The sequence below is a fragment of the Melozone crissalis genome, unplaced genomic scaffold (assembly GCF_028551555.1).
Source record: "Melozone crissalis strain CALT ecotype California unplaced genomic scaffold, PUWL_Pcris_2 ptg000035l_1, whole genome shotgun sequence".
Taxonomy (NCBI): Eukaryota; Metazoa; Chordata; class Aves; order Passeriformes; family Passerellidae; genus Melozone; species Melozone crissalis.
This window is the reverse complement of record NW_026535813.1, coordinates 10,180,880-10,207,037: the sequence shown is the minus strand read 5'-3', so window position 1 is coordinate 10,207,037 and position 26,158 is coordinate 10,180,880. Positions and strand designations below refer to the sequence as shown.

General features: G+C 46.2%; 1 protein-coding gene across 1 annotated transcript in view; it reads right to left on the bottom strand.

Moving 5' to 3' along the window:
- Positions 1-21,306, bottom strand: part of LOC128941407 (acetyl-coenzyme A thioesterase-like) — an 83,324-nt gene extending 62,018 nt beyond the window's left edge. The window contains exon 1 of the mRNA XM_054283156.1: positions 21,167-21,306. Within this exon, the coding sequence (XP_054139131.1) occupies positions 21,167-21,306 (140 nt within the window). The remainder of the gene's footprint in view (positions 1-21,166) is intronic.
- Between the last annotated feature and the right edge of the window lie 4,852 nt (positions 21,307-26,158).

The following is a 26,158-nucleotide window of genomic DNA, read 5'->3' as shown; positions in this document are numbered from 1 at the left end:
GGGGAGCGCCCGACAGAGAAAACAGAGTAAACTGTGGAAAAGTGTAGGTGAAGACGTTTATTGAATAAAGGTGGTAAATTGTAGTGTAGGTTGTGCATGCTTTCACCGTGGCTAGACAAACCCAAGGGGTTCCTCTGCCTCAGTAGTTTAGACTCAACCTCTGGGAGTTTGTTAATCCGGTAGATTATTAGATAGATAGGAGAGACAAACGAGTTCATTTAGAGGGGCTCTACCAGACTTCAGCTGGCACTCTTGTAAGTCTAGACTGAGAACAGCTTGCCGTAGAAGATTTAGAGCTCCCTGTAATAAATAGAATAGCTTGCCTTTGTGAGAAATTTCGAGTAGCCTTTAGTACATCAAAAGGCTGGCACGCTGCGTGAGTATTATTACAGTGCATAGTTTGTGAGAAACGCTAGTATTGCTGTTCTAGCAGGCGGCGGGGCACGTGCCCCAAGTGTAGATTAGAAGTTTCTGATCAAGCTAATTCAGAGTCTAAGATCTTAAAGCTTCTGTGTGAGAAATCGCATCTGGTACCTACCACTTGGAGTGTGTGGGAAGAAGACTGAGAAGCTACTGTGAAGTCCTGTGAAAAGAAGTTTAAGTAGAAGTGAGATAAAGCAAGAAAGAAATAATGGGAACTAACCAGAGCAAGGAAGTTCCACGGGCCAGCCCCTTAGAGTGCATCTTAGCCCACTAGAAAGAAGTCACTAGCCGAGGGGGCTCTGAGAATAAAAAAGATCTAATCCAGTATTGCACACGCTAGTGGCCCTTATACAAGTTAGGGGACAGAGCAAGGTAGCCACCCACTAGAACCCTAGACTATAATACTTTACTGCAGTTAATGTTGTTTTTAAGACAAGAAAGTAAATGAAATGAGGTCTCGTATGCTGATATGTTTTTTGTTTTAAGAAATCACCAAGAGTGGCAAAAAAACTGAGATTAAATCACCCTCAGACCCACTAGTCTTAGCCCTTGAAAAAGGTAACAAAGCAAAGAGAGAGCAAATCAAACGCTGTTGTTCAGCATGCAGTATAAGACAACAGTGTATGAAATCAGATAAAGTCTATCGTTCTGAAGAGCAGGAACGAGACACATTTGAGTGAGTAAAAGCTCCTCCAGCTCCTCCCCGAGGGGGGGAAGCTGGGGAGGTTGAGGCTGAAACTGAAGATGAAAAAAAAGTTAACTTCCCCAAAAAAGAAGAAGACTCAGGTGGAGAAGGCACATCTACTAGAACCCGCCCGCCCTACCCGTGGGAGTCCAGTTGCATCTAGAACTAAGAGTCAAGTAGTGCTACAAGCCCCTCTGCGACAGGCAGTGAGACCAGAAGAGGCCAAATTAATGATTAAAGTGCCATTTACCACCCTTGATTTAGAAGCATGAGAAAAGATTGCGAAGAATTATCGTGTTGACCCAATACTCACTGCCAAACGCCTACAATATGTTATCAAACAACACAATCCAGACTGAGCTGACATCCAGCTACTACTAGATGCTTTCACTGAAACAGAGAAACAGCTGATCTTAAAGACAGCAGAGAATTTAGCAAAAGATTACTGTAAAGCCACACAGCTAGATGTAAAAGAACATTTCCCCCTCCGAGACCCAGAATGAGATCCTAATGTGTCAGCAGAAGTAAAGAAATTAACAGAGTATCGAAAGTAGATAGCAACAAAGGTAGAAAGAGCTATTCCAAAAACCATAAACTAGTCTGCCTTATATTCCCTTAAGCAGGGGCCTTCTGAGACTCCATCTAAATTTCTAGAGCGTTTAAGAGATGCTATGCGTCGTCATACATCATTAGATCCAGAGTCTGAGATAGGGATAAATCAACTAGTTAATTCATTTTTAAAGCAGTCTGCTAAAGATATCAGGCGTAAACTTCAGAAAATTCAGAGACCAGATAAGAAGAATCTTGAAGCCTTGTTAGAAGAAGCCTAGAGAGTATTTAGTAACCGAAAAGAAAAATATAAACAAAAAATGAAAAAGTTAGTGGCAGTAGTACAAGAAGAAAAGCAGAAGAAATGCAACCAAAGACCGCCGAGACAAAGACCACCTCGGCTGGGCAGGAACCAGTGTGCAATCTGCAAAAGAATTGGTCACTAGAAAAGCCAATGCCCAGAACGAAGAAAGAGTGACCAACAGATGGCTGCACACGTACAAGACAACTGAAGCAGATCCACTGGTTATAAGAATGAGGCTGAAAAAAGAAAAGAAAAGTGTAGAATTTTTTGTTGACACAAGATCTACATATTCAGTCTTAAATAAAGCTTTAGTACCTGTAGAAAATGATTATGTTGTAGTGCAGAAGGCAACAGTAAGCCTTTTGAATTTCCTAAGACTCCAAAGATACAGGGTATCAAAGAAAAAGGCACAAGTAGTGAAACAGAAAGTAATCTACCTGAAGTACGAAGTAAGTGCTAAGCAACAGACTCTAAGGCAAGCTCGCAAAGAAGCCATATGCCAAACCCCAAAACCCCAGACCATAAAAGAGCTCCAAGCCTTCTTAGGCATGGCAGGATAGTGCCAGCTATGAGTTTATAATTATAGACTGCTTGTCAGACCCCTCTATACCCTGATTGCCGATAGAAGCAGAGATCTCCAGTAGACAAAAGAAGCAACACGAGCCTTTCACCAGCTGAAGAATGCTCTCATGTCAGCTCCAGCTTTGAGACTTCCAGATGTGAGTAAACCATTCTTCCTATTTTCCCATGAAAAACAAAGAATTGCCCTGAGAATACTAGCTCGAGACTTGAGCCCATACCAGAAAGCAGTTGCTTACCTCTCTAAGCATCTAGATGCAACAGCCAAAGAATAGCCAGGTTGCCTCAGAGCTGTAGCAGCAGTTGTGCTGAACATTCAAGAAGCACACAAGTTTACCCTAGTACAAAAATTGACTGTACTAGTGTCCCACACAGTATCTGCAGTACTAAAAGTAAAGAGTAGCCACTAGCTTTCACCACAGAAATTTCTAAAATACCAAGCCATCATAGTAGAGTAAGATGATGTAGAAATCGTCGTGACTAATATTGTCAACCCAACTTCCTTTCTCAGTAGAAACCAAAGAGAAGCAGTACACCATGACTGCCTAGAGACCATTGAAGCTACCTACTCCAGCTGCCCAGACTTAAAAAATACCCCTCTAGATGATGCAGAGACCTAATTCACTGACAAGAGCAGCTATGTTACCAATGAGAAGCAACATGCTAAGTATGCAGTGACCACCTGCAGAGAAGTAATCGAGTCTAGACCCTTACCAACAAGTACCTCCGCGCGGAAAGCTAAAATAATTGCCCTGACCCAAGCCCTAAAAAGAGCAAAAAAAAAAAAAGAGAATAAACATCTACGCAAACTCAAAGTACGCATTCAAAGTTGTCCATCCACATGAAGCCATCTAAAAAGAGAAGAGACTGCTTACCTCACAAAAAAAGAGCATCAAACATGCACAAGAGATAATCCAGCTACTAAAAGCAGTTCAGCTGCCTGAAAAAGTAACAATTATGTACATTAAAGCACACCAAAAAGTGAGCTCAGAATTAGAAGAAAGAAATGAGCTATCAAATAGAGAGGCAAAAGAAGCAGCAAAAAGTGAAGTAGCTACTGAAAGAGTCCTTATTCCAGATAGACAAATCTCCCTTGAAAGTAAGACAAAATACAACAAAAGAGATAAGAAATTAATTGAAGATCAAAAAAAGACGTATAACCAAAAAGAGTGAGCTACCATTGAAAAGAAACTAGTAATCCCTTCCCATCTATTGTAGGCACTAGTAAGAAAAGAACGCCAAAAAACGCACTAGAGAATAAATGCCCTATACACATACCTAATTGAAAGAATTGTTGCTAAAAATTTATATGCCACTATTACTCAAGTGACCCAACAGTGTGATCTTTGCCTCCAGACTAACCCCAAAAATACCCCCAGACCAAAACTCAGTCAAATTAAGAGAAGCCATAAGCCTAGACAACAGTAGCAAATTGACTTTTCAGAACTCCCAAGGAAAGGGGGGTATCAATATTTGCTAATATTGACAGACACATTTTCAGAGTAGCCAGAAGCGTTCCCCACCAGAACTGTCAAAGCTAGAGAAGTGACCAGAGTATTATTACTAGAAATAATACCACGCTTCAGAGTTCCAGCCACAATATCCTCAGATAGAAGATCACATTTCATTTCCAAAATAGTGCAACAGATTAGTAGCCACCTGAGCATAGACTGAGAACTTCACACCCCATACCGCCCCCAATCAAGCGACCAAGTAAAGAAAATGAATCATTTGATTAAACAGCAAATCATAAGACTAGAGCAAAAAGCTAATCTACCTTAGCCCCAAGCTCTTCCACTAGCACTATTGAGAATTCGAACAAAACCTCGAGCTAAAGAAAAGTTAAGCCCTTTTGAAATACTCTATAGAAGACCATATAGAATACAAAAAAGAGTGTCCACCCATATTAGAGAAGTAACACTAGCCACCTACATAGTGGCCTTAAACAAACAGCTCAAAGAAATTGAGAAACATGTAGCTAAAACTCAGAGCCAAAAATTAGATGAGCCAGTACATAACATACAACCTAAAAATTATGTATATGTTAAGTCTCTTACAGAAAAGACCTTAGAACCACAGTGAGAGAGACCGTTCCAAGTGCTTCTCACCACCTTCACTGCAATCAAAATCAAAGAGCAGAACGCCTAAATTCTTCACTCTCAAGTGAAAAAGACCCAAAACCCCCTTGAAGAGTGACGCCAAGAGACAATGAACTGAGACTAAAACTTACTCAAGCAAAATGAGTATATTGCATTTAATCAGCATACTAAATCCATGAGAAAACCTTCTGAGATAAAAGACTTAAACCTATCCACTGTAGTAATTCATAAAGATCAAGTATATAGAGAACAAAAATAACAAAAACAAAAGCTGTAGACACTTCAAGAGATTAGAAGAAAAGAAATCAGAGTGCCAAATGATAAATAAGACAGCTTATGAGAGACCAAATTAAATTAGTGTCTCAACCTCTCCTAGTGTACATGAACGCCAAAAAATCTGTAATAACCCAAATGAATCAAACTGCTAGTGTAATTTCACCTTAAGACAACCTGTAAAAATAACTTGCCTTTAAGCACAAGAAGATATCAGGCTTTCATTTAAATTCAAAATAGACACTACACCTTTTACCACAGCAAGACCCTATACAGCCCACACCAAGACTCAAATAGTTCAGACTCAACCCAAACTTGAACCTGAAGTGTATAGAGTAAGCCCCTATGTAGTAAAGAATGTGAGTAAGCAACAGCTATTATTCAATCCAGAATAGTCTCTCAAACGTGTAGAGTTGATAATGCAAATTAACATCTCAAAAAATCAACCAGCCTGCTCGCCCTTCCTAAAAACTTCTTTTAAGAGCTAAACAACATAGTTACAAAAACAAGCATACCTCAAAAACAAAACAAGAAAAGATCTAACTAGCATATTAGAGACAAAATTAAGTTTTAAATAAAATTAATTCAAAAATACTAATGAATAAACTAGCCACTGCAACAAGTAGCCTAACAAAATTGAAGCAACCCTTACAGTCATCTCTATTAGCATTAAGAACTAGCCAGTAGCAAATTTCAAAAGTTCTGTCAAAATAAGAAACAGCCAAAGACCAAGACCACAAGCTGATAGTAGAAGCACTTAGTACAGTTCAAGATAATGTATCTTTAACTTTCAGTTGTATACAAGCACAGTTATAGATGCAAGCAACAGCAACTCTGATCGTACAAGAAAAGAGTGAAAGTAATTTTCCAACTAAAATTCAGAAAATTGTGTGAAATAATGCAATTAATTTTAAAAAGAAGTTTCAATCCTAGTAGACTATAATGAATTTCACCTATGATCCTGTTTCTAATGTAACAACTGCCTTTGTGCTTACCATACGTAATGCCACTGTTTATGTTATCCATCCCATCATCGCCCTAAAATTAAACCATAAAAAAACAATACTCTATCCTTCAGAACATAGAGTGTAAACACGAAAGATGAATAGAAAGTAGCAAAGAGTAAACTTAAAATCCTGCATTACTAAAGAACAAATAAAATTCATTTGTGAAAGCAATACTATTAATACTCAAGATGTGTGTTTAAACACTGAACAGAGTACTTGTCACTTTAAAGTTCATCCAGTCACTGACCAGAAAACTGTACTCGTATATACTAAAAAAAAGTGTGTGTATCTGAAGACTGCCTGTACTGCAGTAAATATTAATAGAAATGATGTCATTCTGTCTAGTAGAAATCATTCCAACTTCTGTATTTATAATTTTGTTAAAATTATCGAGTGTAATTTTTCGTACTTAGCCCCAGTGACATCCCACCAGCTAATTAAAACTAATTACACGATGTATCACAGACTATCACCTACCCCTATTGAAATGAACCTTACATTAGTGAAACAATTAATTGAGCACCAAAACTTATTAAAAATCCTGAAAGAAATCCAAAAAAGTAGAAAGAAAACCTTAATTACTGTCCAACACAATACAAAAAAATAACCAAAGTTCTACAAAAAATAAAAAAAAATATAGCTCATCACTAGTGAGATGTAATCTTTGAGTAGTCACCAACTGCGAATAGAATATTTAATAAGTTGTGTCACCCCATTGCAGTTTTACTAATATTAATTGAAATAAGTTTAAAATTATCTATTACCTTATTAATCTAAAACTGTAAAATGCTACAACAAATAGCTGTACTAACCTCTTTGTCAAATGCACATAGTGAAGCATTAAAAAAAACTTACTGTCATAAGAGTTTTCCTTAAGTAAAAGGATTTACTTATTTCCTAAAAAAAGAAAGAATGAGACAGAGTGAAGATCTATTCTGAATTAAGTGAAGTGTCTAAAAGAGGTGAAGAGTTTGTAGAGCCAAAGCTGAAAGAAAAGCCCCATTCCAGAGACAGCAAAGAGACAGAGAAAGAAAAACAGAAATTACCACAAAGCCAATCTGCCCCAGACCTAAGAATTCCTTAGATAAAAAAGAACTAGTGCTAAATGTCATGCAGAATAAATATGTATGAACTTCTTGTGAAACTGTATGCATATGCATTTGGAAGGGGGATAAAAGAAGACCCGAGGTCTTCAAAAGTACGCTTGCCTATTGGAGAAGCTTGCGTCCAGCGCGCGTCGTAATAAAAGCATACCAAGCTTAACAACTCTTACAAAGTTGTAAAGTTTCTTCTTTTCTCCACAAAACAATACGCAGGAGGGTTCCCAGACCCAAGCTTGCACCAGTTCCAAGTCATGCTGGCTTGAAAATGCGAAGTGGCTCCTTCAATCTGCCATCATGAAATGGGGATAGTAAGTTTAAAGGGGAAAGAGGCGAGGATTGTGTTCGGGGACTATGGCTGAAGTGGCCGGGTCTCTCCTGAAATTCCGCAATATGCAGGATGGTTCCAAGACGCAAGCTGCCACCAGTACCAAGTCAGGCTGGTTTGACTGAGCCAAGTGGCCCCTGCAATCTACCATCATGAACCGGGGCAGGTGAGTGTTGATTGCCAGGAAAATAGAGCGAGGTTTTTATTTGGGGGCCTGTGGCTGAGAGTGGCCAGCAGGCTCCTGGAATTCCACATTATGCGAGATGGTTGCCAGCCCCAAGCTGGCACCAGTGCTAAGGCGGGCTGCTTTGACAGTGCCACGTGGCTTCTGCAATCTGCCATCATGAAATGGTGATGGTGAGTTTAGTTTTGAAGGGGAAAGAGCCAAGGTTTGTGTTAGGGGCCTGTGGCTGGAGTGGCCGGCTGGCTCCCAAAATTCCACAATATGCCGGATGGCCACTAGACCCAAGCTGGCACCAGTGCAACGTCGGGCTGGTTTGACAGTGCCAAGTGGCTCCTGGAATCTGCCATCATGAAACGGGGATAGTCAGATTTGTTTTAACGGGTAAAGAGCCGATGTTTGTGTTTGGGGCCTATGGCTGGAGTGGCCAGCTGGCTCCTGAAATTCCGCTATACGCAGGATGATTTCCAGACCCAAGCTGGTCATAACGAACCGGGGCAGGTGAGTTCTGTTTGCCAGAAAAAAAGGAGCTCCTTTTTTGTTTTGGGCGCCTGTGGCTGAGAGTGACCTTCTGGCTCCTGAAATTCCTCAATACACAGGAGGGTTCCCAGACCCAGGCCGACACCAGTGCCAAGTCAGAGTGGTTTTACTGTGCCAAGTGGCTCCTGCAATCTGCCATCGTGAAACGGTGATGGTGAGTATAGTTTTAAAGGGGAAAGAGCCGAGGTTTGTGTTCGAGGCCTAAGGCTGGAGTGGCCGGCTGGCTGCTGAAATTCCACTATACGCAGGATGGTTCCCAGACCCAAGGTGGCACCAGTGCCAAGTCCTACTGCTTTGATGGTGCCAAGTGGCTCCTGCAATCTGCCATCATGAAACAGGGATAGTGAGTTTAGTTTTTTAAAGGAAAGTGCCGTGGTTTGCGTTCGGGACCGATGGTTGGAGTGCCCGACCGGCTCCTGGAATTCGGCGATATGCAGGATGATTTCCAGACCCAAGCTGGCACCAGTACAAAGTCAGAGTCGTTTGGCAGTGCCAAGCGGCTCCTGTAAACTGCCATCAAGAAGCAGGGCAGGTGAGTTTTGTTTGCCAGAAAAAAGGAGCAAAGTTTCTTTTTGGGGGCCTGTGGCTGGAGTGGCCGGCTGACTCCTGAAATTCCACAAGACGCAGGATGGTTTCCAGACCCAAGCTGTCAAGAGTCCCAAGTCGGGCTAGTTTTGGCAGTGCCAAGTAACTCTTGCAATCTGCAATCAAGAACCGGGGCAGGTGAGTTATGCTTCCCAGGGTAAAGAGCCGCGGTTTTTGTTTGGCGACCTGTGCCTCGAGTGGCCGGCTGTCTCCTGAAAATACGCAATACACAGGATGGTTCCCAGACCCAAGCTGGACACAGTACCAAGTCGGGCGGCTGTTACTGTGCCAAGTAACTATTGCAATCACCCATCTAAACCGGGCAAGGTGCGGTTTTTTTGCCAGTAAAATGGAGCGAGGTTTTTGTTTTGGGGCCTGTGGCCAAGGTTGGCTGGCTGGTTCCTGAAATTCCACATTACGTGGGATGGTTCCCAGACAAAAGCTGGACAGTGCACAGTCCGGCTTGTTTGACAGTGCCAAGTCACTCCTGGAATCTGCCATCAAGAAATGGGGCAGGTGAGTTTTGTTTGCCATGAAAAAGGGGCGAGGTTTTTGTTTGGCCACCTGTGCCTCGAGTGGCCGGCTGGCTCCTGAAGTTCCTCAATACGCAGGAGGGTTCCCAGGCCCAAGCTGGCACCAGTGCCAAGTTTTGCTGGTTTGACCAAACAAGTGGTTCCTGCAATCTGCCATAACAAACAAGGGCAGGTCAGCTTTGTTTGCCAGAAAAAAGGGGCAAGGTTTCTATTCAGGGGCTCAGGCTGAGAGTGGCTGGCTGGCTCCTGAAATTCCGCAGTACGCAGGATGGTTCCCACACCCAAGCTGGCACCAGTACCAACTCAGGCTGGTTTGACAGTGCCAATTGTCTCCTGCAATCTGCCATCAAGAAACGGGGATGGTGAGTTTAGTTTTCCGGGGGAAAGAGCCGAAATTTGTGTTCGGGGCCTATGGCTAGTCTGGCTAGTAGACAGTGCCAAGTGGCTCTTGCAATCTGCCATAAAGAACCGCAGAACGTGAGTTTTGTTTGCCAGGAAAAAGGATACAGATTTTTGTTTGGGGGCCTGATGCAAGACTGTCCGGCTGGCTCATGAAAATCCACAATACGCAGGATGGTTCCCAGACCCAAGCTGGTGCCAGTACCAAGTCGGGCTGGTTTGACAGTGCCAAGTGGCTCCAAGAATCTGCCATCAAAACCAGGGCAGGTGAGTTTTCTTTGCCAGAAAAATGGGGTGATATTTCTGTTCAGGGGCCTGTGGCTGAGAGTGGCTGAGCGGCTCCTGAATTTCCGCAATACGTAGGATGGTTCCCAGATCCAAGTTGGCACCAGTGCCAAGTCGGGCTGGTTTTGGCCGTGCCAAGTGGCTCTTGCAATTTGCTATCACGAATCAGGGCAGGTGAGTTTTGTTTGCCAGGAAAAAGGGGTGAGGTTCCTGTTCAGGGGCCTGTGGCTGAGAGTGGCCGGCTGGCTCCTCAAAGTCCACAATACACAGGATGGTTCCCAGAGCGAAGCTGGCACCTGTGCCCAGTTAGGCTGGTTTGACAGGGCCAAGTCGCTCCTGCAATCTGCCATCAAGTACCAAGGCAAGTTAGTTTTGTTTGCCAGGAAAAAGTGGCGAGGTTTCTGTTCAGGGGCCTGTGGCTGAGAGTGGCTGAGTGGCTCCTGAAATTCCGCATTACGCAGGATGGTTTCCAGACCCAAGCTGTCAAGAGTCCCAAGTCGGACTGATTTTGCAGTGCCAAGTGGCTCTTGCAATCTGCCTCAAGAAACGGGGATGGTGAGGTTTTTGTTTCTAGGAAAAAGGAGTGAGGTTTTGTTTGTGGGTCTGTGGCCGAGAGTGGCTGGCTGCCTCCTGAAATTCCACAATATGCAGGATGTTTCCCAGACACAAGCTGGCACCAGTGACAAGTGAGACTTGTTTTACAGTGCCAAGTGGCTCCTTCAATCTGCAATCAAGAAACAAGGCAGGTGAGTTTAGTTTTCCAGGTAAAAAAAGCCGAGGTTTGTGTTCGGGATCTATGGCTGGAGTGGCCGGCTGGCTCCTGAAATTCCGTAAAACGCAGGATGGTTCCCAGACCCAAGCTTGTGCCAGTGCTAAGTCTGGCTAATTTGACAGTGTCAAGTGGCTCCTGCAATCTGCCATCAAGAAATGGGGCAGGTGAGTTTCATTTTCCAGGAAAATGAGTGAGGTTTCTGTTTGTGGGCCTGATGCCAGAGTGTCTGGCTGGCTCCTGAAATTCTGCAATACACAGGATGGTTCCCAGACCCAAGCTGGCAGCCCTGACAACTCAGGCTGGTTTGACTGAGCCAAGTGGCTCCTGCAATCTACCATCACGAACTGGGGAAGGTGAGTGTTGTTTGCCATGAAAAAGGAGCGAGGTTTTTGTTTTTGGGCCTGCGGCTGACAGTGGCCGGAAGATTCCTGAAAATCCACAATACCCAGGACGGTTCCCAGACCTAGGCTGGCACCAGTGCCAGGTCAGGCTGGTTTGACAGTGCCAAGTGGCTCCTGCCATCCGCCATCAAGAACCGCGCCAGGTGAGTTATGTTTGGCAGGATAAAGGAGCGAGGTTTTTATTCAGGGGTCTATGGCTGAGAGTGGCCGGCAGGCTCCTGAAATTCCGCTTTACTCAGGATGGTTCCCGACCCAAGCTGGAACCAGTGCCAAGTCAGGCTTGTTTGACAGTGCCAAGTTGCTCCTGCAGTGTGCCATCAAGAAAGAGGAATGGTGTGTTTAATTTTCCTGGGGAAAGAGCCAAGGTTTGTGTTCGGGGCCTATGGCCGGAGTGGTCGGCAGGCTCCTGAAATTCCACATTACGCAGGATGGTTGCCAGACCCAAGCTATCGCCAGTACCAACTCAGGCTGGTTTGACAGGGCCAATAGGCTCCTGAAATCTGCCATCAAAAACAAGGGCAGGTTAGTTTTGTTTGCCAGAAAAAAGGGAGCGCGGTTTCTCTTAGGGGGCCTGATGCCTGTCGCAGTCAAGGCGGTCACGACATAAAGCAGAGACCACAAGCAGTCTCAGTTGGCAACACTTGGCAGCGGTTTATTAGTGAAAATGGCTGATCTTTTATGCACTTTCCAGTTGTTTACCCTTCTTCTACCTTAGCTATTGGCCGCAATTATTCAATACCATGCCATTGGTGAAAAGTTACTCTGACTCCACCTAACTTTTTAAAAATGCTTCATCCAGCTGAAGAATGCTCTTATCTTCCTTCTCTCGATCTCCTTGGTTACGGCCTTGGAGAAAGCTCCTTATCAGCTTCTTCTTCTTCTTACTTCTCGCTCCTTTAGCTAACAGGCCTGCTGCTAACCACTTCCACAATTCTCCCTTTTTTTTTTTTTTTGAACTGTAAATACAGCTGCTATGGATTTTTGCAGGGCCCTTTGCAAAAACCCAAGCAGAGAGGGGACACACAAAATCACAATCACAACCATCAACAAAATTTCCCATTCTTAATACAATCGTTTCTGTCCTTCATCCATCTTTAAGTTCTGATATATGGTCTTAGCCAGTGTCATCCGCACGTTCTGCTTCAGCTCCGGAACCATCAATCGTGTCCTTTCCCGCACGCTCTAGGTAAGGTTTGATACAGTGAGCAGGAACCCATCGAGGACCATTATCTGTCAAAACACAAGCAGAACCCCTCCCCCAGGTTATTAGTTCCACTGGTCCAGACCATATACCAGTAATGAAATCCTTGACCCATACCTTGACATTTCTATGGAAATTTGGTTGCTTAGAATTCAAAGAAGAAAAATGGCAAAAGATTGGAGGTAACTGTGAGTCAGGTAGGGGACGCAAGAAGTTTAACACATAAACAGCTTTATCTAATCTGACTTGAGGTGACTCCTGTTGCATTTCCCCTTTTTGTTTTTGAACCTGATGTTTAAGAAGTCCGTGAGCTCTTTCAATAATTGCTTGGCCCGTGGGGACATGTGGAATACCTGTTGAATGCTCAATGCCCCAAGCACGAAAGAATGCTTGCATTTTCTGCGAAGCATATGCTGGGCCGTTATCTGTTTTTACGTGACACAGAACACCCAGAATAGAAAAGGCATCATAAAAATGACGAATAGCATCTCGAGTTTTTTCTCCTGTGAATGCTGAAGCAGCCATTGCATGAAAAAAAGTATCAACTGTAACATGAACATACCTAGAGCGACCAAATTCTGGCATTTTTGTAACATCAGTTTGCCATTCTTCCAACGCAGAAAGACCTCTAGGGTTGGTACCATAATACTAAGTGACATGAGTCATATGACAGTCGGGACAAGAGGAAAGAATAGATTTTGCTTTGGCAGTAGATAATTTGAATTGCTGCTGTAGAGCTTGAGCACTCTGATGAAAAAATTGATGGGATAAAATTGCCTGCTGCAACACATTGGGTACAGTTTTGATTGCAGCAGCAGCTACTAAAGAGTCTACATAGGCATTGCCTTCAGCAAAAAATCCTGGCAATGATGTATGGCCTTGATCTAAATGCTTAACCAAATTGGCAACATAAACTGAATCAGTAACTATGTTTACAAAACCAGGAAACAAAGTAAAAGCCAAAAGAACAGCAGAAAGTTCAACCAGTTGAGAAGATCCCTGCTGAATCACTGTCTGATATTCCCAGTGATCATCCTTTCTCCAAGCCACAGCTGCTTTTCTGGTTTTCCCGGACCCATCTGTAAAAACTGTTATACCTTCCACTGGAACAGGAGAACAAATTTGCTTGCCTTCAAAAGGAATCTCTTTAGTCAGTGTTAGAACAGGATAAAAAGGCAAATGATATAAGATTTAGCCTGTAACACCAACAGAGGGATCTATCCTGTTAACAAATTTGTGTGCTAGGGCTAATTCAACTTCTTCTAGGGTCTTTTTTGCCGCTGAGGTCAATTGCCTCTCATCAGTGGAGGAAGTGATGCCTGAGAGCAAATCAAACAATGGCTGCATCTGATGATTAGTTATGCCTAAATATGATCGAATCCAACCTATTAAACCAACCAATTCCTGTACATCAGTAGCAGTTTTAGCATCAATGTCTAACTTTACAGGTTGAGGCATAACTTGAGTGTTGGTCACCAACATACCTAGGTATTTCCAAGGCATGTGTTCCTGCACTTTCTCTGGAGCAATGATCAGACCAAAAGCTTTCAAATTTGTCACAGCACATTGTTTAAGAGCTGACAACTGTTGTTTGTTGTCAGATGCCAACAAGATGTCATCCATGTAATGATAGCCGTAGCAGTTTTTAAATTGCTCCTGGACTTTTGACAAGGCCTGTGCCACAAACCATTGACAAATAGTTGGCGAATTTTTCATGCCTATTGGGAGTACCTTCCATTGATATCTTTTATCAGGTTCAGCATGATTTATAGAAGGCACCGTAAAAGCCAATTTTTCTTTGTCCTGCTCAGCCAATGGAATAGTGAAGAAACAATCTTTCAGATCAATGACAACTATTTGCCATTCCTGTGGAATCATCATAGGTGTAGGAAGGCCTGGTTGCAAAGCTCCCATTGTTGCCATTACAGCATTTATCTGCCGTAAATCATGTAAGAGTCTCCATTTTCCCAATTTCTTTTTTATTACAAAAACAGGGGTGTTCCAGGGACTGAATGATTCCTCAATGTGTCCTGCTTGCAATTGTTCTGTAACTAATTCTTGCAGGGCAGTAAGCTTTTCAGTAGTCAGGGGCCACTGGCGAACCTGGACAGGCTTATCTGTCAACCATGTCAGGGGTACAACTGGACGTTCATTGCCCTGCAACACAGTGGCCCCCATTAAAAATCCGTAGTAATTTTGACACCCCATTAAGATAAACAATCTCGTCCCCACAAACTTTGAGGAACATCGGCAACATGGGGTCTGATGTTAGCTTGTTGGCCATCAGGATGTTTTACATTAATTACAATGGCTGACAGGCCACCTGTTGTAGCACCACCCAACCCCAGGAGTCCAAAACTTGCACGAGTGAGAGGCCACGATTGAGGTCAGCAAAGTCGGGAGAGTATTGTGACATCTGCTCCAGTGTCAATCAAACCTGTTACTGATATAGTTCCTGGATGACATCCACTGGCCATGAGAGTGCATGTCTTTTCTGGACGGCTCTCTGTTACTTTCTCAGTCCAAAATACTTGAGGTACTCCTGTCGATCCAAAACTTCCTGTGCCGCGACTTCGGTCCACTGTATTTGGAACAGAACTCACAAAAGGTACAAGTTGAGCAATGCAAGTTCCTTTCTGAATAGTGACAGGAGGGTCATCCATGGATACCATAGCATGAATCTGCCCTAAATAATCAGCATCAATAAGCCCTAGATGCACATGAATACCTCTAAGTGTAGTACTTGATCTCCCTATCAAAAACGCACTCAATCCCCGTCCTATCGGACCATAGGCATCAAGAGGCACTTTACATATTTCTTTTGTTAAAATGGTTACTGTGTCAGCGGTGGGTATATCAATCCCTGCGGACCCGCTTGCTGCCCCTGAGTATTGTTCGCAAATGGGTAGCTTTGCAGGGCTGGGAAGGCCCGCATTTGCTGTTGTGGTTGTTGGGGTATTTGTTTCCCCACACGCCCCCTCGCACTCCTCTTTGGGTTTCCCGGCAATAGCTGACCATTTGCATGATATTTACTCCTGCATTGCTTAGCATAGTGCCCAGGTTTAGCACAACGATTGCATACAACATCACTGCTTGCACTTGGCCTAAATGTTGTTTTCCAGACAGTACACTGTGACTTTACGTGCCCCTGTTGTCCACAATTATAACACTTCGCTGAAGGTCTTAGCACTGCAGCAAGAGCTGCCATTTTATGTTCAACTGAACCAACTTTCGAGCAAGCAGTAACCATTTCAGACAAGGTGGGTTCCCCAGGCAAAGTGTCAATAATCTTTCTGCAGTCTGGGTTTGCATTTTCTTTAGCCAATTGTACGCACAATTTGTCTCGCAAAGTTTCATCATCTACCTGTTTCTCAATAGCGGCAGCAAGTTTTTCTGCAAACTGCAAAAATGGTTCTCTCGTCCCTTGTTGTATAGTGACATATTTCTGTTTTGGAGCTGCCATTTCCATTGTTTTAGTTAAGGCACTCATGCCAATTTGCTGAGCTTGTGCCAAAATCGAAGGATCCCACCTTGCCTGTAAATCTGGATTAGCAAAAGGCCCAGTGCCCAGTAGGGCATCAACACCCACAGCATGACGAGGGTCGTGTTGAGGCAACTGCATATTTGTTAAAGCGGTGCGCTCAGCCACTCGCCTCCAAGTTTCTTGAAATACACCATATTGTACTGGCTGGAATAGAATTGTAGCAAGATGAGTGATGTCATAAGGTGCAAGCAAATCTGCATTAATCACACATATTAATTGCATTACCTCTGAGGAATTAATACCATACTGAGCTACTTTCGATTGGAGGTCTTGTACCACCCTCCAGGCGTAGACGTGATGACTGTCATTCTGTCCTGTTCCAGGAACTGCTTTGAAAACTGGAAAAGCCATAGGGTTATCACAAGCAACATTTGCAATGGCACTGTTCTCCTGAGGTACTCTTGGAGCACCTAACCTTTCTATGATGTCCCAATTCTTTTCTTCAACTGCTTTCCTCCTAACAAATTCCCAAAACTCCTGAGGGTGTTGAGGAAGCACAGTGACTTGGCATGGAGGCAAAGTCCATGGGGCAGTAAGGCTAGAGCTCTTAGGAGATGAAGGGACCAGAGCTCCTTGCCCCAACTCAGGTGTTACTGCGGGCGACTCATCACTTGATTTGCTGTTGCTGTCACTGTCAGGTAAAGGAGGTTACGGCCTTGCAGGTTGTTCAAGCCGCTCAGAGGGGAGCGGGGGGGCAGATGGGTGGACCAGAGAGGAGGGAAGGGGGGGGGCAGATGGCTGGGTTTCTCTCTCTGCTAGAGACATTTCAGCTAACTGGCGTAGCGGTGTAGTATATACAGGCACCATCGTGAGCTGCTGCACAGGTGTGAGGTAAGGAGGCTTAGGGGTCTGATAAGAAGAGGCTAGGGCAGGTTGCCCAGAAATTTTGGCAGCTTTCCCAGAAGCCTTGGCAGCTTTCCCAGAAGCTTTGGCAGCGTGCCAGGTAACTCCCATGGCATCCGAACTTTCTTCACTAAGTTCCCCATCACAGCCCCCTTCTACCACAGAGGCCCCCCCGTCAGGTTCTGTATCAGCCCTGACTCTTCGTCCGCATCTTGCTCCGTTTCTTTCTCTATTTTACATTCCTTTAAAGCCTCAAAGAGCGAGTTCCAGGTTGCTGCTAAATCAATAGCTGTTTTACCTCCCGCTCGAATGACTTGCCAAAGTCTGTCCCCGACCTTTTGCCATGCCGTAACACTAAATGCTGTGTGGGGATCAGTGCCAAAATTCTGTGATTTAGCCCACAGCAATATATTATGAAGCGCATAGTCTGGCGTATTAATTCCCTTATTTCTTAACAAAACTTTAAAAGCAGAAAGAACATTTTCTTCCTCTTTAGATAAATTTTGTCCCATTATTACTAGTTGGTGGCTCGCCTACTTCCAGGTGTCTTGATTGGAGGGAATCAGGTCCGGACCTCCCTGTGGCTTCCACCTGCCACTCTCAGCTGCACCAACGCCGCCTCCCCCACTACATCCCAGTGAGTCATGGTTGCCAATTGCTAGGACCCCGTATGGGCCCCTACCGACTATGTTCTTATCACGTCAGGGATCACCAAAATGTCGCAGTCGAGGCTGTCACGACATAAAGCAGAGAACACAAGCAGTCTCAGTTGGCAAAACTTGGAAACAGTTTATTAGTGAAAATGGCTGATCTTTTATACACTTTCCAGTTGTTTACCCTTCTTCTACCTTAGCTATTGGCCGCAATTATTCAATACACCATGCCATTGGTGAAAAGTTACTCTGACTCCACCTAACTTTTTAAAAATGCTTCATCCAGCTGAAGAATGCTCTTATCTTCCTTCTCCCTATCTCCTTGGTTACGGCCTTGGAGAAAGCTCCTTATCAGCTTCTTCTTCTTCTTACTTCTCGCTCCTTTAGCTAACAGGTCCTCTGCTAGCCCCTTCCACAGATGCCAAAGCGCCTGGCTGACTCCTGAAATTCCGCAATACCCATGATGGTTCCCACACCCAAGCTGGCACCAGTGCCAAGTCAGACTTGTTTGACCGTGCCAAGTGACTATTGCAATCTGCCATCAAGAAACAGGGCAGGTGAGTATTTTTTCCAGGAAAAAGGAGGGAGGTTTTTGTTTGGGGGCCTGTTGCCGAAAGTGGCCAGCTGGATGCTGAAATTCCACTTTACGCTGGATGGTTCCCAGACCAAAGCCAGCATCAGTGCCAAGTAAGACTTGTTTGATGGTGCCAAGTTGCTCCTGCAATCTGCGATCAAGAACCAGGGCAGGTGAGTTTTGTTTGCCAGGAAAAAGGAGCGAGGTTTTTATTCGGGGGTCTATGGTTGAGAGTGGACGGCAGGCTCCTGAAAATCCAAATTACGCGGGATGGTTCCCAGACCCAAGCTCGGCCCAGTGACAAGTCAGACTTGTTTACAGTCCCAAGTTGCTCCTGCAATCTTCCATCAAGAAACAGGGATGGTGAATTAAGTTTTCCAGGGCAAATAGCCATGGTTTTTGTTCGGGGCCTATGGCTGGAGTGGCCGCCTGGCTCCTAAAATTCCAAAATACGCAGGATGGTTCTCAGACCCAAGCTGGCACCAGTGCCAAGTCGGGCTGGTTTGACAGTGCCAAGTGGGTCTTGCAATCTACCATCAAGAACCGGGACAGGTGAGTTTTTTTTGCCAGCAAAAAGGAGCGAGGTTTTTGTTTGGGGGCCTGTGCCTGGAGTGGCCGGCTGACTCCTAAAATTCCAAAATACGCAGGATGGTTCTCAGACCCAAGCTTGCACCAGTGCCAAGTCGGGCTGGTTTGACAGTGCCAAGTGGCTCTTGCAATCTACCATCAAGAACCGGGACAGGTGAGTTTTGTTTTCCAGCAAAAACGAGCGAAGTTTTGTTTGGGGGCCTGTGGCCTAGAGTAGCCGATTGGCTCCTGAAATTTTCCAATACCCAGGATGGTTCCCGGACCCAAGTGCGCACCAGTGCCAAATCGGGCTGGTTTGACAGTGCCAATTGGCCCCTGCAATCTGCCATTCAGAACCAGGGAAGGTGAGTTTTGTTTGCCAGGAAAAAGGGGCGAGGTTTGTGTTCAGGGGCCTGTTGCTGCGAGTGGTCGGCAGGCTCCTAAAATTCTGCAATACGCAGGATGGTTCCCAGACCCAAGCTGGTACCATTGCCAAGTCGGGCTGATTTGACAGTGCCAAGTGGCTCCTGAAATCTGCCATAAAAACCGGGGCAGGTGAGTTTTGTTTGTAATGGAGAAGGAGCCGAGGATTTTATTAGGGGGCCTGTGGCCCGAGTGGCCGGCTGGCTCCTAAAATTCTGCAATACATAGGATGGTTACTAGACCCAAGCTGAAACCAGTGCCAAGACAGACTGGTTTGACAGTTCCAAGTGGTCCTGCAATCTGCCATCAAGTACCGGGACAGGTCATTTTTGTTTGCCAGGAAAAAGGAGCATGGTTTCTGTTCGGGGGCTTGTGGCCTAGAGTGGGCTTTTGGCTCCTGAAACTCCGAAATACGCAAGATGGTTCCCAGGCCCAAGCCGACACCAGTGCCAAGTCGGGCTAGTTTTACAGTGTGAAGTGGCTCGTGCAATCTGCCATCAAGAGTCGGGGCAGGTGACTTTTGTTTGCCAGGAAAAAGGAACGAGGTTTCTGTTCGGCAGCCTGGGGCTGAAAGTTGCCGTCAGGCTCCTGAAATTCCACTTTACGCAGGGTGGTTTCCAGGCCCAAGCTGGCACCCTTCCCAAGTCAAGCTGCTTTGCCCGTTCCAAGTGGCTCCTGCCATCTGCCATCCAGGTCCCGGGAAGCTGTGTTTTGTTTGCCAGGAAAAAGGAGCGAGGTTTTTGTTCGGGCATCTTTCCATGAAGTGGCCCCCCGTCTCATGAAATTCTACATTACTCAGGATGGTTCCCAGACCCAAGCTGGCACCAGTGCCAAGTCGAGCTGGCATGACAGTGCCAAGCGTCTCCTGCAATCTACCATCAAAAACCAGTGAAATCTAAGTTTTGTTTGCCAGGAAAAAGAAGCGAGGTTAGTGTTCCAGGGCCGATGGTTGGTGTGGCCGGCTGGGTCCTGAAATTCTGCAATACATAGCATGGTTCCCAGACTCAAGCTGGCACCAATGCCAAGTCAGGCTGATTTGACATTGCCAAGTGGCTCCTTCAATCTACCACCAAGAACTGGGGCAGGTGAATTTTGTTTGCCAGGAAACAGAAGCAGGGTTTTTTTTCGGGGGCCTGGGGCTGAGAGTGGTCAGCAGGATCCTGAAATTCCACAATACACAGGATGATTTCCAGACCCAAGCTGACACCAGTGCCAAGTCAGGCTGGTTTGACAGTGCCAAGTAGTTCCTGCAATCTTCCATCAAGAACCGGGGCAGGTGAGTTATGTTTGCCATGAAAAAAGGAGAGAGGTTTTTTTTCTGGAGCCTGTGGCCGAGCATGGGCTTTTGGCTCCTGAAACTCCAAAATACGCAGGATGGTTCCCAGACTCATGCTGGCAGCAGTGCCAAGTCGGGCTGGTTTGAAAGTGCTAAGTGGCTCCTGCAATCTGCCATCAAGAACCAGGGCAGGTGAGTTTTTTCTGCCATGATAAGGGAGCGAAGTTTTTGCTCGAGGGCCTGTGCCCGGAGTGGCCAGCTTGCTCCTGAAACTCCACAATACGCAGGAGGGTTCCCAGATCTAAGCTGGCACCAGTGACAAGTCAGACTGGTCTCACAGTGCGAAGTGCCTCCGGCAATCTGCCATCAAGAACCGGTGATGGTGAGTTTTTGCCGGGAAAAACGAGTGAGGTTTTTGTTTGGGGGCCTTTGGCTGAGAGTGGCCGGCTGGCTCCTGAAGCTCCACAATATGCAGGATGGTTCCCAGACCAGAGCTGGCACCAGTGCCAGGTCGTGCCGGTTTGACAGTGCCAAGTGGCTCCTGCAATCTGCCATCAAGAACTGGGGCGGTGAGTTTAGTCTTCCAGAGGAAAGAGCCGAGGTTTGTTTCCGGGGCCTATGGCTGAGAGTGGCCGTCTGGCTCCTTAAATTCTTGAAAAATGCAGGATGGTTCCCAGACTCAAGCTGGCACCAGTCCCTGTTCTTCCACGAGGGCGTTTAGGGGGCGCAGCTTGGCTTTCTTTAGGGGCCACTGCTCTGTCCAGATAGTCTTGTGGCTTTTACAGGTGAGACGGGGTATTTCTGGCAGCACGCTCAACTCAGTGGCCCCAGTCAGAAATCCTGAAGGGGAATACGTAGGGAAGCACCCCACTGGGATAAAACGTCTCTGCCCCAAAGGGTGATGGGGGCCCTTACCACAAATGGACAGATGGTTGCCAGCTTGCCTTCTGGCCCTTCTACCAGGATGTTGTTCTTGCTCCTCATGGATACTGTAGTTCCACCAATCCCGGAAATCATGCCTGCAACAGGTTGTAGATCCCACTGTGCTGGCCAATCTGAACGGGCGATGATGGTCACATCTGCTCCGGTGTCCAGCATCCCTGGCACGTGGGTCTTCTCTCCTTTGCAGGAGAGGCCGCACTCGATGGTAGGCTTGGATGGTCCCATGACTTGTGCCCACATAGCTGTAGGGTTGAGAGGAATCTATTCCCTGTGATTCTTTGGGAGTAAAAATGCCTGAGCTATTGGAGTTCCCGTAGAAAGAAAAAATGCTAAGTCCATGCAGTATACCTGCACGAGGATCTCTTGTCCTGGCTGCACTGTCAGCACTTCTGGAACAATGAAGATCTCCTTTGGAGTATTAAGCGAGTCACCTGTAATTAGAATGTCTGAAGGACTCCCTTTAGGTCCATATTTTCCTGTGGGAAGACGGTGAACATTCTTATCATTAAAGTCTATGAGCAAAGCAGTTACCAGTTGCCGGCGGGTACCCCTCTGGGTTGTCCCGTGGGTTGGGGCTTCTCCTTTGGGTCTCGAGCAGGCTGGGTTTGTGCGTGATTGGGTCTTGGTGGCCTTTGATTTGTATTCTGCGCCCGAAGGTCAAACGGGCGCCTCAAGGAGTTTAAAGGACGCAGTTGATAGCGTTGCTGATGTTGGGGTCTTTGATAATAATTACGATGGTATCGGGGAGGTGATCTCTCCGGGCAGTCCTTTATATAATGTCTTAGCTCTCCACAGTGATAGCATTTAGCTTGTTCTTTAGAGGTTATGACTGCATATGCACCCGAAACTCCTTCAGCAATACCCTTAGCAACTGCTTGGGCCCCTGTATTTTCAGTGGACATGTGACGTGTACAGCATTCTAGCATTTGCTCTATAGTAGGGTCTGAATCCACCGGTAGAGACCTCAAAATGGCCTTACATTTCTCATGTGAGTTGCTGAAAGCAAGCTTACATAAGAGTTCCTTTCTTGCCTCAGCACTCTCTATTTGTTTCTCCAAAGCATCTCTAAGTCTGTCCACAAATTTTATAAAGCTTTCTTCAATGCCTTGTTTTATAGTAGAAAAATGTATTGTTGGCATTGACTCATCCTGCATTAGAAGCAAGGAGGTTTTTGCTCAATTGCTACATCCTGCAGCGCTTCTTTATTCTGTGTTTCCATTTGTACAGCTGGCTTTTCAAAGTCTCCTCCACCGGCACTCGGTTCTACTGTGAAGTTGGTCTTAGTAGCATCAGCAGTATATGAATCTGATAATGTGTTTCTTCCAATGCCTATCCCATAACAAATATTCTGCCGGTGACAGAAGGCATTGTGAAATATTTTTTACATCGTGAGGAAGCAAGACATGTGCAGAGAACATGGCTTCTAGGAAATTTCTAAAGATATGTGAACTACATCCATGTTCCTTAGCTATATTTCTCAATTGCACTAGTTCCTTATTAGAAATTGGTTTCCATGTCTTGATATTAGATTCCCCACCATTCCTTCCTTGCCTGTACTCGACTGGAAAGGCTGTGATTTTCTGTGCTAGGTCCCAGTTCCCAGACTTTGTAGCTTTTATCTCAATAAGAGCCCATGGGTCTATATTAATCGTATCAAAATCAGATTTATCAGAAGAACTCTCATCGTCTGAGGAACGCTGTGAGGGATATGCTACCCGTGAATTCCTTTTTTGTCGTTTAGAAGTGTTTTTCAAGGTTTTCAGTGACTGGCCCGAAGTTGGCACTATTGGGTAAGGGGTTGCAGCACAGCAGGGACAGGATTGGGTGGGGGGGTGACGCTGCTGGTAGTCTCTGATCCGTTCGGGTGGCAGGAGGGTTGGGTGGGGGGTTGGAGGGACGTGTGGGGGCAGGGGGGGTGGGCAGGCTGGGGATGCACGCCTGGGGGGTATAGGGGTGCGCAAACAGTGCTGCTGGTTTGGGGTACTGCACATGTGTGCGGCTCGGCGCGGGGGGACAGGGTGTGGACATGGCTCGGGAAAGAAGTGGGAGGGGCCGGGGCGGTCTCGGGAGGGGCGGGAGCGGGGGCGGTGACGGCAGGGAGGGCCGTCGCAGGGACGGGGGGTAGCAGCGTGGGGTTGTGGGGGGCGGCAGCGATAACAGGGCCGGGGAACGCGGCAGGCGTGGCAGGGAGAGCGGGGGGCAGGGTGGGGGCAGCAGCGGGAGTGGGGGATACCACGATGGAGCAAGCGGGGGCGGGGAACAGCGGCACAGGGGTAGGGAGGACCGGGATCGCGGCGACGGGAGGCGGCAACGGCAGCACGGGCGCGGGGGGAGGGAGGAGGGGGTAGAGCGGCGCAGGGGGAGGGGTGGTCGCAGCGGAGGCTAAGGTGGTAGGGGCAGGGAACGAGGCCCCCGGGGCCGGACGCGGGAAGGAAGCGGAGCCGGGGAGATGGGGGGCTACAGGAAACGGGGAGTTGGGCAGCGCGGGTCCCGCGAGGGGGGGAAATGTGGGGGGGGACTGCTTGGCTTCTGCCTGCGAGGTGGTATCTGCAGGAAGCTCTTCAGAGCCCTGTGGCTCTCTGGCCTGCAAGACACATTCCTCTGTTATCTTATCAGCGCAATTGGCATAAGAGGAGGAAAGATCTGTTAGTTTGGAACTTTTTTCAGAATTCGATTTTTCAATCGTTTTTGTTATTATATGAAATAAAGGTAAGAAGTTAGTAACAGAAATGTCCTGTTTTGTTTGAGACATATAAATGGTGTTTCCAACTGTATCCCAGAAAGAATTTTCAGTAATTGTGGTCTTATCAGTTTCAGGGAAATGCAGCACAATCCAAGTTACAAATTTTTTAAGAGTCTTTTTTTGACAGACTACCTTTAGAAAAAGTGAAATTGTTAACAGATAAGGTTTCTACAATAGTTAAATATAACTCTCTCTCAAGTGTGGTTAGTCTTAGGGTGCTTAAACAAGTACCCATGATTTTCAAGCCCTTTCCACAGAAAAACGAGAAAAAAAAGAAAAAAAGTTTTTTAGACCACCCAAAGGTATGCGCACGATCTTAATTAATACTTATGTCCTTTGGGGTCAGGGGTCTGTGGAAGGGTGTCTGCTCCTCAATTCTCCTCAGACTTTATCTCGTCCAGATGTATTGTTGAGGGTCGAATTGAGCCTTCCGCAGAAAGGATTTTCTAAAACGAAAAGTCCTTTCGCAGAAGGAGAGGCTTCCCGAACAGGCAATAACAGGAGGCCCTGAAAGGCTCCGATGCTCCGGTGACGCTTTGCTCCTGGGGGCCAGGGTCCAATGACACGTTTGGGCCGCCACTTAAATGAGCCTTACTTGGTCTTATCCTAGGCAAGCTATTACAGCTCCAGAGCTCAGTCCCCAAGGGGACTGGGTGCTAGAAGCCAGCTCGCTCTCAGACCAAGGCCACAGGTCAGCCCCTAGCAAGCAGGGAATATTCAGCTCTTAGTGATTAGGCAGCTCTTGTGATTTCAGCATTGCTTGCTAGGTAGCTTTTTCCCTTGGCCTAAGGCTCCAGCATATGGTAGAGAGAGGAGAAGCAGAAGACACTGGCTGTTCCACGAGTATGGCTTTATTGTAGGGTTCCGTGAAGGGTCTCAGCTCTTCTTCTTCCAAGTTAGTAGGGGTACAGTATGCTACTTTTATACCCTTGGCCCGGATCCAATCCTGACCAATGGAAAAGGTGTTAGAGTGACCATAAGTGACCAATAGTAGGGTTAACAAGATATTGTCTTACATGGCTATAGGAATAGGATATAGGGTGGATGTCCCTGGAGTCAGGAAGCTTCTCTGCTGCTGTGTCAGCATTCAGATTCTCCAAGGGGCCCTGGCTAAACCTGAGGGGTTTACTACAAGTGCCAAGTGAGGCTGGTTTGACAGTACCAAGTGGCTCCTGCAATCTGCCATCAAGAACCAGGGCAGGTGAGTTTTGTTTGCCAGGAAGAAGGAGCGAGGTTTCTATTAGGGGGCCTGTGGCCGAGAGTGGCCAGCTGGCTCCTGAAATTCCACAATATGCAGGATAGTTCCCAGATCCAAGCTGGCAACAGTAAAAACTTGGGCTGGTTTGAAAGGGCCAAGTGGCCTCTTCAATCAATCATCACAGACCGGGGCAGGTGAGTGTTGTTTGCCAAGAAAAAGGAGCAAGGTTTTTTTCGAGCACCTGTGTCTGAGAGTGGCCAGCTGGCTCCTGAAATTCCACAATATGCAGGATGGTTCCCAGACCCAAGCTGACACCAGTGCCAAGTCGGGCTGGTTAGACAGTGCCAAGTGGCTCCTGCAATCTGCCATCAAGAACCAGGAAAGGTGATTTTTTTTTTTTTTTGCCAGGAAAAAGGACCAAGGTTTTTGTTCGGGGGCTTGGGGCTGCGAGTTGCTAGCTGGCTCCTGAAATTCTTCATTACGCAGGATGGTTCCCAGACCCAAGCTGGCACCAGTGCCAAATTGGGCTGGTGTGACGGTGCCAAGTGGCACCGGCATTTTGCCATCAAGAACTGGGGCAGGTGAGTTTTGTTTGCCAGGGAATAGTTGCTAGGTTTCTGTTGTGGGGCTGTCCTGTGTTGGCTGTATGATGCTTTTATCCCCAATCGTCTTTTTCTGTTTATGCTGAATCGTAAGTTTTGCACCTTTAAGACCTATTGCAGAGAGTGAAGGGGAGAGAGAAGTGCAGGTTTTTTTCCTCCAGTCACTGCTGTCCCTCTCCCACATTCCTCCTCCTGGACTGTTGTCTGCGGACAGACAGCGGGACAGAGCTCTTCTTTTGCTTTTTAGTTAGTGTTAGGTATCTGAGGCAAAGAAGTTCCCTGGGCTGTGTTTTTTTCTTTTGTATGGACCTCTTGAAACCTGCTCTGGACTGAACACCCAGGGGAGCACCGGCAGCTCACATCTCTGTCCCACCGGGCCGGGTCTGGCCTGCAACAATTCCAGCACCGGAGGGACTGATCAGAGACTGAGTGAGCTGCGACCCGGAGGCGGGGTTTTCTCAGTTTGTCATCTCTTTTAGAGTGGCAAGGGGTCTCATTGTTTAATATTGTTTTGGTTTTATTGTTTAATAAACATTTTTTTTTCCACCT